Source organism: Solanum lycopersicum, chromosome 1 (genome assembly GCF_036512215.1).
Source record: "Solanum lycopersicum chromosome 1, SLM_r2.1".
Classification (NCBI taxonomy): Eukaryota; Viridiplantae; Streptophyta; class Magnoliopsida; order Solanales; family Solanaceae; genus Solanum; species Solanum lycopersicum.
Window position 1 is genome coordinate 63,558,805 of NC_090800.1, and position 14,026 is coordinate 63,572,830.

The 14,026-nt window shown below is 36.1% G+C and overlaps 1 protein-coding gene across 1 annotated transcript; it reads right to left on the reverse strand.

Moving 5' to 3' along the window:
- Positions 1 to 1,646: 1,646 nt before the first annotated feature.
- On the reverse strand, positions 1,647 to 3,535 carry LOC101253121 (probable WRKY transcription factor 48). Its single transcript, XM_004229040.5, has 3 exons — positions 2,928 to 3,535; positions 2,583 to 2,726; positions 1,647 to 2,370 (listed from the first exon to the last, which is right to left on the reverse strand). The coding sequence occupies exons 1-3, from the start codon at positions 3,314 to 3,316 to the stop codon at positions 1,929 to 1,931; spliced, it is 975 nt and encodes a 324-aa protein (XP_004229088.1). The 5' UTR covers positions 3,317 to 3,535; the 3' UTR covers positions 1,647 to 1,928.
- Positions 3,536 to 14,026: the final 10,491 nt, after the last annotated feature.

A 14,026-nucleotide genomic window follows, 5' to 3' on the forward strand; every position in this document is an offset into this window, starting at 1 on the left:
ATATGAGAAACATTTCTGATTATTTGCTTTTTAGACTATAAAAAATGACATGCAACTAAGTATAGCAGCATTAATTAGTATTTTTTGTTGTTTAATTATTGTCATGTGATTTGGACTTCATAAATTATGTGATGTTTCCTCTTCTAATTAAAAGCCCGCCCCGATCTTGACATAACACATGATATGACAGAAATAATAACATGCACATAATTTTGCATTTGCTTTAAATTTTTAAATTAATAAATAATCTTTTTGAAGTATTAAGCTCTATATATATATATTGTTTTTCTGCCGGAATTCATATTTGAGCCTCGACTAAGTTTGAACCACGCACAACAGGGCTTATTTGGAGGTGACACTCCCAATATAATTTTTCTATATTCCAAACTTTAACTCGAAATCTTTGATTTAGGTTGAAATAGTCTTACTACTGCACCATTAACCATGTTGGTTGAACTCTCTATATATATAATATGGAAGGATGGGGAATATAATAAATAGGAAGGTATAGAAGGTGTGGAGTTTGGTGAGTAGGCATATATCAAAGTTGGAATCAGAATAGTGTAGGCAAGAAATGATGCTTGGCTAGAAGTGGCATATGGTATTGAATTGAAGTGGACATTTCAAGCAAAAAGAGTGTCAGAGATGGGTTTAGTAAGTACATTTACTTGAACTATATGCATTTAAAACCTTTAACAAAATCTGAAGCCATGCTCCTACTTAGTACTCATCATCATATACATATATACACCCTTCCCCTTTCCCCTCCTCCTACTCATGAAAGCTCATTGAGACTTACCTTAAAATGGAACATTGAGCCATCAAACACACACATCACCCTCTATACACCTACATAATCAACTCATCATCATCAATGGAATTCATACTCTCACATATATAGCTACTCTACCCATATCAAGAGTTTATCAACAAAACTAGCTCGCTATGCACGTGCCATCAAAAGGTGGGGTTTGGCCATCCTTAACCAAAAGCTTCATGTTCATGTTTGATTTACTCTTGAAATGAAGAAACCTAATGGGCTTTAATTTATGTAAGTAGTTGTGAATTTGGATTAGTCGAGTCATTAGATGACCATTAATTTTTTTTTTTAAAAAAAGTAATAGCTCAAAAGTTAGTAGAGTGGTAATCTTAAAATTATACCTAGTATATAGTTAAGGTCATATCTTTGTGGCTAGGCTACCTTAGTGGAGAGTTAGATAAGGGAGCAACTAGCTAGCTAGTATGATAATTTGATTGGCCTAACTCTTAGACATATAATTAATAAGAAATGAATACACAATTTGTGGCTTAAAATTGTCTCATGGTTTTCCCAGGGTGAGGTAAAAGTTAAAGAAGATACTAAGAGATGAATTTCATCCAGGAAGAGAAGAGGGGATATTCCAAATAAAGCAAAGCTAAGAACAATTTATGGTTATGGCTTCCCTTACCCTGCATTTATCTACATTTTGATCGAATTAATCAACAAGGATGAATGAGAAAACCCTAAACGCCTGAATACATATTCCGCTGATGTCAATAACAAATGCACATGCATGCAATTTGAGTACAGAAATTATATCCCATCACTAAAAAAAGAAACGAAATAAGTGAATATACAAATTAAAGATGAAGAACAAAGCAGAATCTTCAAAACTACGAAATATTAGTAATTAACAAGTACTGAAAGCATCCTGCTATTATATATTATACATGCAAAAGCTAGTTAGCTAGCTAATTACCCCATTAAACCAAAATTGAAGTTAATAGTGACAAGCTAATTATAGTCATTGTACAACATTAACTAATTAGGGGAAATAAAAAGTTTGTAATACTTGTTTGTGCAGGATTCTATTGTTATCTAAATTAAGATTCATTATCAGTTAAATAAACTAAACATACCAATTGATAATGATCTCATGCATTCTGTCCTACTGATTTGGTTTTGGCATCATTTGGGATATCACCATATCCTGCAGAAGTCCATCATCTCTACCAAAAGACGATGAAGTTGATGGCAATAACATTCCTCCTTGGGCTGAATTAGTAGTAAAACTGTTTATAGGTGGTAATGCTGGTGCCTGAAAGTAGGTCGATGGTTGTTGTTGTTGAGCTTGATAATTGAATTCTGGTAAAAACAAAGACGAACTACTAGCAACACCACCAAGACCAACACCAACACCAACACCAATGGAGCCACCACCACTATAGTCAATGGTGTCTCGATAAAAGCCAATGCTGCTACGTGGCGTAATGGGGCATGGATGTGTGTGAACACCTTCATAAGTTGTAATAACAGTTGATGGATCTGCAGAAGACCTCTCCACTCTCTTCTTCACACCACACGTTGCAATAGTGCAACGAAAGTAACTCCTTCATTATTCAACAACAAAACCAAATTGTTTGACTAGTATTATAAAAATATAAAATTAAAAAGTTAAAAAAACAAAAAAAAAAAAAACATTCCGTTATAATATAAAAAAAGCGGTGGATGAGAATAAATTAGTAATAAAGATTAATAGTAGGTAGATAATTAAAATTAAGAAAGAATTTGCGTGTTTGTGTGAATATACATTCATTCATACCTGGGAAATGGACTGTTTTTCACAGCTTTTTGTCCATACTTTCTCCATCTAAAACCATCATCCAAATGATCAATTTCAGTTTTAGTCATGAAAGCAAATCTGGGAGCTCTTTCCTTTCTTGCCTTCTTCTTTTTCGGAATTAACCTAATTAATTGAACAGTATATATCCTTGTTAATTTTATTTGCAAAATTAAACCATAACCAAAAATCATCCTGGATTTTGATACATAAGAAGAAAAAAAAAACTTTTATTTTAAAATATATATATATATATATATATATATATAAAGAAAAAAAAACTGTCTTTTTCTGTAAAGACGGTGCAAAATTAATTAAAACGCTCACTGTATGTTATCCTCGATCTTGTCCTCATCATTCTCAAGTTGTTCCTCTACCATTTCAATCATCTGTAGAAAATCATCATTAGCTGCAACATCAGTTGACGATGAAGATAATTCAGAGGAATTAGCAGAAGTATTAGCAATCGGAGAAGGATTCAACAAAGGTACATCGGCTGGTGGTGGTGGTGGTGGTGGTGGAGGTGGAGGAGGTGGAGGAGGAAATGGTGGAGGCTGAAGCAAATCGAATAAAGAAGAAGAATCAGTAATTGGATCATCAGGAGAAGTAAACATGGATTCAATCAACCTCATTGGAGAAGAAGAAACATTTTCGGTTTCATATAAAGGAAAATCAAAGAAAAAACTACTGCTCTCATCAGGAAAAAAAGCACTCATCGTTGTTTCTATTGATTTAAGCTTCTTCTTTTCGTTAGGCGACTAACAAAAGGACTCGATCAGAAGAAGAGATTCTTCTTCATTTTTGCACAAAACTGGAGCTACTTGTGTTGTTACACTAGAACAAAAGGTAGTGAGAGAAAGTTTATAGACTTTTTTGTATAGGCTTTTGTGCTTTGGGTTTCAAGTGTGAAGACACCTATTTTGTTTTTTTTATTTATTTTGGGAGGAAATTTTTGGTCCCATATATGGGGGTGGAATTGGGATTTTACTATATTTTACACCTAGGATAGGAGATCGAGGCTGACCGGTTAGTGCCGGTGGAGTGTGACCATTTGTTCAAATGGAAAATAATTGCTCACTTTGACCATACTAAGTCTAACTCTATTTAATACTAATGGATTATTATTTGCCATTTTAAAATATGTATAAATATTGCATTTAAGCATTTTACCCTCTTTATTTTTGGGGTAGGGTAATGTCTTTGTTAGTTTACCCTTTTTAAACTATGGTCATTCTATGTGTTTTTACCATAATTATTCATTATTGACTTGACTCGCTCGTTTAGAAATAATAAATAATGAGGTAATAATGCTTTATTATCTCTTGTCTTTATCAAATCTAATGATTTGAAAAATGTTTTAGATGAAAACTGTAACTAAATTTAACTTTAATTAATACTATGTCTATCCCTATTTATTTGTCCATATTTCCTCTTTTATTTGTCCCTATTTATATGTCCATTTCGATAAATTAAAAAGGACAATTTTTCGTTTCCTATTATACCCTCATTTAAACTTCTTGAAAATCTCCAAGTTTTAATTCATCATTTTTAAATCATAATTAATAAGGGTAAAATTATAATTTCACTGTGTTAAATATGGATATATTAATATGTGTGTCATTTCTAAAGTGGACAACTAAATAGGGACAGATGAAGTACTAATTAATTATTATTTTCCATTACAAAATATGTATAAATATTGCATTTAAGCATTTTACCCTCTTTATTTCTGGGGTAGGATAATGTCTGCGTACGTTTTACCCCTTTTCAGATTTCACATTATGAAATTATATTATATAATTGTTGTTATTACTCCATTCGTTTAATAACAGTTGCCAATTATTGATTTGACATGCCATTTAAGAAATAATAAATAATAGGGGTAATAATATTTTATTATCTTTTGTCTTTATTAAATTTAATAGAATGTGTTAGATGATAAGCAATATTTAAAAGTAAGAGTAAAATAGATACAAAAGGTAAATTATCTCTAGATTTTCTAGGCGGAATGACCCGAAAGACCCTTGTACTTGACTCCATTTGTAAGTTGGACCCTTGTACTTGTGACTTTATCAACTGAACCCTTAAATTCATTCCTCCTTTTTATTTTTTTCATTTCTTTTCATTAAAGAATTTATTAATTAATTAAAAAATTCATTCATAGTTATTATTCTAATTATACCTAATAAGTTACAACAAAACCCCCATCTATTTACATTTCCTACTTAAATAATATGTCTCTTCAACTTATTTTTAAATATTCTTATGGTTTACACAAACTATAAATAACAACTATCTATGTTCAATGATCATTCTCATTTTCTCATTCTTCCTTTTTATTAGTATAGTTTTTTCCTCTTTTACATTTTTTTTCTTCATCTTTTTTCATGAATCATGTACTTAATAAGTTCATCATATGATCTTCATATTGATAAAGATCATAGATATATTCTTCAAGATTCATCAAATTGATGTTTGCATTAGTTTGGTACAAGTTTATGAAAATGAAGAAGGAATCATAATTATTTCAAAATTTCATCAGATGGTCATATTAGTAAAAAAGTTTGAATGATTTCCAAGTATTTTGAAGATTAATTCATTCATGTATTGTTTTGATTATATTTTTTTATTAGATATATAATTTCATATTATTCAACAAAAATTAAATTATGAAACTCTACTAATCAACACATTAGAAAGCTCAATTAACATTACTTTCTTCATTTTACTTTGCTTTTCTAATTATTATTATTATTATTATTGTGATTATTATTATTATTATTATTATTATTATTATTATTATTATTATTATTATTATTATTATTATGAATGAAGATGAAAAGTTATATAGTTTTATTTTTATGTAATTTTTTCGTCAAGTTCTAATTAATATTTCAATTTTTGTCACAGTTGAAAAATATAATATTGCACATGATACATTTCTTATAGCTATTGCATATTGATGTCCCTAAAAATATTTATGATGTAGTTTATCATATTAAAAAATAGTCATAGACTAAACAAAAAATAAATTAATAATCTTTTAGTACTTTTAAAAAATTTAATGAATAAATAAATTAGTTAATGAAAAGAATGAAGAAAAAATTCCCCTTAGTCACATTAATTATATTAAAACTAAAAAATGTAATTTATTTAACTTCTCTTTATTATTGAAAATGAGATACATAAAAAAAGTGATGTGACATTTATCTTCTCTTTATTGACCTTTTTTCTTATTTAAATTGATTAATTTTAAGTAAAAGTAATTTACTAAATTAATTAAAAATAATTTTTATTAATAGAGAAACATTTACAACAAAAACTTTTCACATACTACTTTATTAGGAGTAAATAATAATCATTCATAACTCACATCTTTCTAATTTTCAATTCTAATAGATTAATTTTCCACTTTCTTTTACTTTTTTTTTACCTTCTTCTGATTATAATTTTAGAATAACAATTTTTTTAAAAAAAATTTAAGTTATTTTCTCTTTATTATTTACTTACAACCAATATATCTATTTACATATAAAGTTAGAATGTTAGAAATAAATAAGATGATGTGGTACATTTCTATCACCTCCGATCACATTTATCTTTTCTCTAAATTATTTAGCATGTTTTTTATTTTTCTTCACCAGTGGATATTGTAAAATGTATTTTCAAAATTTCCTCTTCAAATAATTACTTAATAGTATTATTTTGCATAGTTAACATTTTTTTATATATGTAACTTTTATTTTTAATTGTTAATTGTTAATTAATAATATTCATGACTTCAAAACCTTTCATGTGGATAACCCTCTAAAGTAATTAATGTGCAAGTTATATAGTTTTTCTTGTCTTACATAGTTACTACAAGTAACAATTTTAAAGAGATTTTCGATAGAGTTTTTGTATTTTATTAGTATATATATATATATATATATATATATATATATATATATATATATATATATATTGTCACGACCCAAAACCGGGCCGCGACTGGCACCCACACTTACCCTCCTATGTGAGCGAACCAACCAATCTAAACCTTAACATTTCAATGTAATATCAACAGAAAGTAATACGGAAGACTTAACTCATTAATAAAATCAATAACTATTATTATCCCTAAAATCTGGAATTCATCACCACAAGAACATCTACGATCAAATGACTAAACTAAGAGTATTCTAAAAGCTAAAAATACATAAGAAGCTAGTCCATGCCGGAATTTCAAGGCATCAAGACTTGAAGAAGAAGATCCAGTCCAAGCTAGAAGCATTAGCTCACCCTGAATTTCCGATGTAGTAAGACTGGCTTGAATTACTGTTGAGTCGAAGACGATGGCACGTTTGCTGCACTCCACAAATAAACAAGAAGAAAACATAAAAGTAGGGGTCAGTACAAAACACGGGTACTGAGTAGATATCATCGGCCAACTCGAAATAGAAAACAGTATATACCAAGTAATATCATAAAATCAACTATGATACTCAACATGTAGCAACAACAAGTACTATATCATTAACAATTACCATCAAGTTCACGCATGAGGACTCAAGCCTCAATACCATACTCATTTGGGAATTATGTTCATTAGATTGAGTATATTAACATCTTTCAAGATTCATTATCTTTAGTTCTCTTGTGTCGGTACGTGACACTCCGCTCCCTCATATTCATTAATCCTCTTGTGTCGGTACGTGACACTCCGATCCCCTAAATCTACGTGTCGGTTCGTGACACCCGATCCCCTAAATCTACGTGTCGGTTCGTGACACCCGATCCCCTAAATCTACATGTCGGTTCGTGACACCCGATCCCCTAATCTCATTCTATCAATTCATCAAGCCTTCTTTTATACCAAGACATCATCAACCTCATTACTTTAGTTCATCAAGCCTCCTCCCTTACCAAGGCATCGTCATTAACAAGAGATTAGGTTTTTATCAAGATTTGGGATTCAATAGCTTCATCATGCTTAATATAATCACAATTATATAATCACGTTCATGCAAGCATACAATTAAGCACATAGTTGGGTTTACAATACTATCAATACATATCATTCGCTATTAAGAGTTTACTACGAATAGTATGAAAACCATAACCTACCTCCATCGAAGATTAGTGATCAAGCAAGCAAATTTTTTCCAAAGCTTTGTGTTTCCCCTTCTCGATCGACCCTCTCTCTCTCTTCTTGTTCTTTCTATTTTCTTTATTCAAACCCTCTTTCTTTTACCCTAATTAGTATATAATTAAGAATAAAAGGTGGCAATAATGACCCACTAATTAACTTAAGGTTACCTCTTTTATCCCCCAAGAAATTGAGTTATTAATATAAACCCACGAAATATATAATTATAGCAGGAAAAGTCCAAAACGCCCCTTTAAAACTTAACCAGAATTCTGACTTCAACTGGGATTACGCAACCTGTGACGGCCCATCGCGCCTGCGATGGTCCGTCCTGCAGGTCGTCGCAAGGTTCAGAGAATGGATTTTCACTGAAGGCTCTGTGACGGTCCGTCACGCCTGTGACGGTCCGTCCTGCCATTCCGTCACGAAGTTCAGAGAGTCGATTTTCAGTACCCAATTTCAGATTTTCTAAGTGTTTTGAAACGAGACCCTGCGACGGTCCGTCGTGCCCATGACGGTCCGTCGTGGGGTCCGTCGCCTCAGCCTGTTTTTCCAGAATTGAAGTTTGCTGCCCAAAACGACTAAACAGGTCGTTACAATAGATACCAATTTACCCATCGTTCGTCCCCGAACGATCTCAAGAAGGAAAACAAGGGTGAAAAGGAGTACCTGAATCTGTAAATAGATGTGGGTATTTTTCTCGCATATCCGCCTCCTTCTCCCAAGTGGCTTCTTCAACGGGTCGATTCTTCCATTGAATTTTGATGGATGCAATCTCCCTTGATCTCAACTTGCGAATTTCTCTATCTAGAATGACAACAGGTTCCTCCTCATAAGACAAGTTCTCATCAAGCAAAACTGAATCCCAACGGATAATGTAGTTTCCATCCCCATGGTATCTTTTCAACATCGACACATGAAATACCGGATGCACTCCGGACAGCCCTGGAGGCAAGGCTAACTCATAAGCCACCTCCCCTATGCGCTTCAGAACCTCGAAGGGACCAATATACCTTGGGCTTAGTTTACCTCTTTTACCAAACCGCATCACCCCTTTCATTGGCGAAACTTTCAACAAGACTTGTTCACCCTCCATAAACTCCAAGTCTCTAACCTTCCGATCTGCATACTCCTTCTGTCTACTTTGTGCCGCTAGAAGCTTTTCTTGAATAGATCTCACTTTCTCCAATGAATCCCTCATAAGGTCAGTACCCCAAGGTCTAACCTCAAATACATCAAATCACCCAATGGGAGACCTACAACTCCTCCCATATAGTGCCTCAAATGGGGCCATATCAATGCTTGAGTGATAGCTATTGTTGTAGGAGAACTCTGCTAAAGGTAAGAAGCTATCCCACTGACCACCAAATTCTATCACACATGCACGAAGCATATCCTCCAACACTTGAATCGTTCGCTCAGACTGACCATCGGTCTGAGGATGGAACGCAGTACTAAGGTCCAACCTAGTACCCAATTCCGCATGCAATGTTTTCCAAAACTTAGAAGTAAACTGCGTACCTCTATCTGATATAATGGAAAGTGGAATCCCATGCAATCGCACCACTTCCGAGATGTAAAGTTTGACTAACTTCTCTGCATTGTAAGTCACCTTGACCGGAATGAAGTGAGCAGACTTAGTTAACCTATCAACAATTACCCAAATAGAGTCAAACTTTCCCAATGTCTTTGGAAGACCAACCACGAAATCCATTGCAATCCTTTCCCACTTCCATTCAGGAATGGGCATTCTCTGAAGTGTTCCTCCGGGCCTTTGGTGTTCATACTTTACTTGTTGACATTTTGGACATTTGGCAATAAAATCCACAATATCATGCTTCATTCTACTCCACCAAAAGTGTTGCTTTAGGTCACGGTACATCTTGGTTGCACCAGGATGTATAGAATATCCGGAACTATGAGCCTCTGTAAGAATGGTGTTGATCAAATCATCGACACGGGGTACACACACCCTTCCCTTAATCCTCAAAACACCTTCTTCATCAATTGTCGCTTCTTTAGCCTCTCCTTGCAACACTTTATCTTGGATCCCGATCAATTTTTCATCATTAAACTGCTTTCCCTTAATCTTGTCAAGGAAGGAAGATCTTGCCTCCACACAAGATAAAAATCCTCCCTTCTCATTTACTTCTAATCTCATCAAGTCATTAGCTAGAGTCTGAACCTCTCTAGCCAATGGGCGTCTAGAAGCTTGCAAGTGAGCTAGACTTCCCATGCTCCCCGCCTTTCTACTTAAAGCATCCGCTACAACATTCGCCTTTCCCGGATGATACAAGATAGTGATATCGTAGTCCTTTAGTAGCTCTATCCATCTCCTCTGTCTCAAGTTCAAATCCTTCTGAGTAAAGACATACTGAAGGCTACGATGATCCGTGTAGACCTCACACTTAACCCCATATAAATAGTGTCTCCATTGCTTTAATGCAAACACTACCGCGGCCAATTTCAAATCATGAGTTGGATAGTTACGTTCATGAACTTTTAATTGTCTTGAAGCATAAGCAATCACATTCTTCTCTTGCATTAGCACTGCACCCAAACCCGAATAGGATGCATCACAATAGACAATGAAGTTCTTACCCTCTACGGGCAAGGTGAGAATGGGTGCGGTAGTCAACAAAGTCTTGAGCTTCTAGAAGCTTTCCTCACACTCATCCGACCATACAAATGGAATATTTTGCTTAGTCAAGTTCGTCAGTTGGGAAGCAATAGAAGAGAATCCCTTGACAAATCGGCGGTAGTAGCTAGCTAACCCAACAAAGCTCCTTATTTCTGACACATTAGTAGGTCTTACCCAATTCTTCACTGTCTCGATTTTAGAAGGATCCACCATCACTCCATCCTTAGAAACCACGTGCCCCAAGAAGGACACTTCATCTAGCCAAAACTCACACTTAGAGAACTTGGCATAAAGCTTTTTCACCCTCAACATTTCCAATACCATCCTCAAATGCTCCTCATGTTCCTCCTTACTTTTAGAGTATATCAGTATATCATCAATAAATACGATCACAAAGAGATCCAAATATGGCTTAAAAATCCCGTTCATCAAGCTCATGAACGCAGCAGGGGCATTTGTAAGACCAAAGGACATCACTACAAATTCGTAATGCCCATACCTGGTTCTAAAAGCAGTCTTTGGCACATCCATTGCCCGTATTTTCAATTGATGATAACCGGATCTCAAGTCAATCTTAGAGAAGACACAAGCACCTTGTAACTGATCGAACAAGTCATCAATGTGAGGAAGAGGATACTTGTTCTTTATGGTTACCTTGTTCAACTGTCGGTAGTCTATGTACATACAAAAACTCCCATCCTTCTTCTACACAAACAAAACCGGAGCACCCCAAGGGGATACACTTGGTCTAATGAAGCCTTTGTTCAATAACTCTTGAAGTTGTGCCTTTAACTCTCTTAACTCCGCGGGATTCATTCTATAAGGGGGTATAGAAATGGGGCGAGTACCCGGTTCAAGATCAATACAGAAATCAATATCCCTATCTGGTGGCGTACCAGGAAGATCTGCAGGGAACACATCTAGAAACTCACGGACCACCGAAACCGACTCAATCGAAGGTACTTGGGTAGTGTCATCCTTGAGATGTGCTAAGAAAGCTAAACATCCTTTACTAACCATTTTCTTAGCACGAAGAAAGGAGATGATACGCACCGGATTGGAAGTGTAGTCACCCTCCCACACTAACGGATCTGTCCCAGGCTTGACTAACGTCACTGTTTTAGCATTACAATCCAAAATCGCAAATTGCAGAGAAAGCCAAGTCATACCCAGGATTACATCAAAATCATCCATTTCTAAGATAATCAAATCTACGTAAGTGTTGCTCCCACAAAGTTCATCAAACAAGACCTATATACCTTTTCAACTACCACAGACTCACCCACCGGAGTAGAAACACGAATAGGCATATCAAGTAATTCACAATGTAAATTTAGACCATTAGCAAATGAGGAAGATACATAAGAAAATGTGGATCCAGGATCAAACAATACAGAAGCCATGCAATCACAAACCAGAAGATTACCTGTGATGACAGCATCAGATGCCTCCGCTTCAGACCGCCCAGGGAAAGCGTAACAATGGGCCCTATCGTTTGTCTGTCCATTGCCCCTACCATGTTGTGATGTAGTGGCTCCAGTTTGCCCATAACCTCGACCATTTTGGTGACCACCATTACCTCGACCACCACGTCCTCCAGAATGACGGCCTCTACCATGACCACCTCTACCTCTAGCCATTGGGGGTCTATAACTCTGTTTGGGACAATTCCTCCTAATATGTCCAGTCTCCCCACATCCATAACACTCTCTAGAGTCAAGCATAGGCCTCTCAGAGAAGTGTTGACCGGTCTGAGGTGGACCTCCAACTACAGTCTGTAGTGAAGACTGAATGGGTCGAACTGAGTAACCTCCGGAACCCTGTCCTCTAGAGTAAGAACCATTAAACTCACCTCCCTTTCGAAACCCCTTTGATGTCGATGCCATGGTGAATTCATCTGGCTTCACTCCTTCCACCTCTACCATGAAATCTACCACTTCTTGGAAGGATTTTGCCGTAGCCGCTACCTGTAAGGCTGAAATCCGCAACTCTGACCTCAACCCTTTCACAAAACGTCGAATCTGCTCTTGTGGACTGAAACAAAGTTGAGTGGCATATCTGGATAGTGCACGAAACTTAGCCTCATATGCATTGACCGACATCCTATCTTGCTCTAGGCTCAAGAACTCGTCCCTTTTCCTATCCCTCAAAGTCCGGGGGATATACTTCTCCATAAACAAGCTAGAGAATGAGGCCCAAGTCATAGGTGGTGCCTCCGTTGGTTGACACTCAACATGTGACCGCCACCACATTTTGGCGTTCCCTTGAAACTGATAACTCACGAACTCAACACCAAACCGTTCTACTATACCCATCTTGTGTAGTAGCTCATGACAGTCAACCAGAAAATCGTAAGCATCCTCAGATTCAGCACCCTTGAAGACAGGAGGTTTCAATTTCAAGAACTTACTAAAAAGTTCATGTTGATCATTTGTCATTATAGGCCCAGTAGTCAGACGTGGAAACGTGCCTATGTCCAATGAGGCATCCATACGAGGAGCCATAGTGGCTGCATGTTGTACCTCTGAAACCGGAGGTGTTGGTGCAGAAAACACTGGAGGGGCCTGACCCTGATCAGACAACCCACTAAGATAAGCGAGAACCTGATTGATCATCTCTGGGGTAGGTTGGGGTGGCAATTCCTCATTTTGCACTTGTTCATTCTCCCCTTCCTCACCCTCTCTTACCACTTCCTCAGTCGGTGGAGGAGTCACTGCCCTAGTATCAGATGGGCTAGGTGCTCGTCTTCTTCCCCTAGAGGACGTCCTCCCACGACCTCTACCACGGCCTCTTGCCGCTGCTCTTCCTCGAGCTACAGCCCCAGTGGCTGGCTCAGACGCACCCTGTCCCGCCGGTGCTGGTGTTGGTGTTGGTGTAGTCGTTGCTCTAGTTCTAACCATCTGCGAAAGAGAGTGAAGATGGTCAGATACCAATTTGTATCACCTAGATACCAATTGGATTCAAGTAGTAGCACGAAAGAAAGAATGAAAGAATGGAATTTTCCTAAAGTCTTATAGCCTCTCAAAGAAAAGTAAAGGCGTCCCCCTACCATTCCTTAAGACTCTACTAGACTCGTTCTTGTGTGATGAGACCAACGAACCTAATGCTCTGATACCAAGTTTGTCACGACCCAAAACCGGGCCGCGACTGGCACCCACACTTACCCTCCAATGTGAGCGAACCAACCAATCTAAACCTTAACATTTCAATGTAATATCAACAGAAAGTAATGCGGAAGACTTAACTCATTAATAAAATCAATAACTATTATTATCCCCAAAATCTGGAATTCATCACCACAAGAACATCTACGATCAAATGACTAAACTAAGAGTATTCTAAAAGCTAAAAATACATAAGAAGCTAGTCCATGCCGGAATTTCAAGGCATCAAGACTTGAAGAAGAAGATCCAGTCCAAGCTAGAAGCATTAGCTCACCCTGAATTTCTGATGTAGTAAGACTGGCTTGAATTACTGTTGAGTCGAAGACGATGGCACGTTTGCTGCACTCCACAAATAAACAAGAAGAAAACATAAAAGTAGGGGTCAGTACAAAACACGGGTACTGAGTAGATATCATCGGCCAACTCGAAATAGAAAACAGTATATACCAAGTAATATCATAAAATCAACTATGATACTCAACATGTAGCAACA

Coding starts and splice junctions, on each gene's coding strand:
- LOC101253121 (XM_004229040.5), bottom strand. CDS start 3,316: ATGAGTGCTTTTTTTCCTGATGAGAGCAGTAGTTTTTTCTTTGATTTT. Junction 2,727..2,927: donor AAGATCGAGGATAACATACA/GTGAGCGTTTTA, acceptor TCAATTAATTAG/GTTAATTCCGAAAAAGAAGA. Junction 2,371..2,582: donor AAAAACAGTCCATTTCCCAG/GTATGAATGAAT, acceptor TGAATAATGAAG/GAGTTACTTTCGTTGCACTA.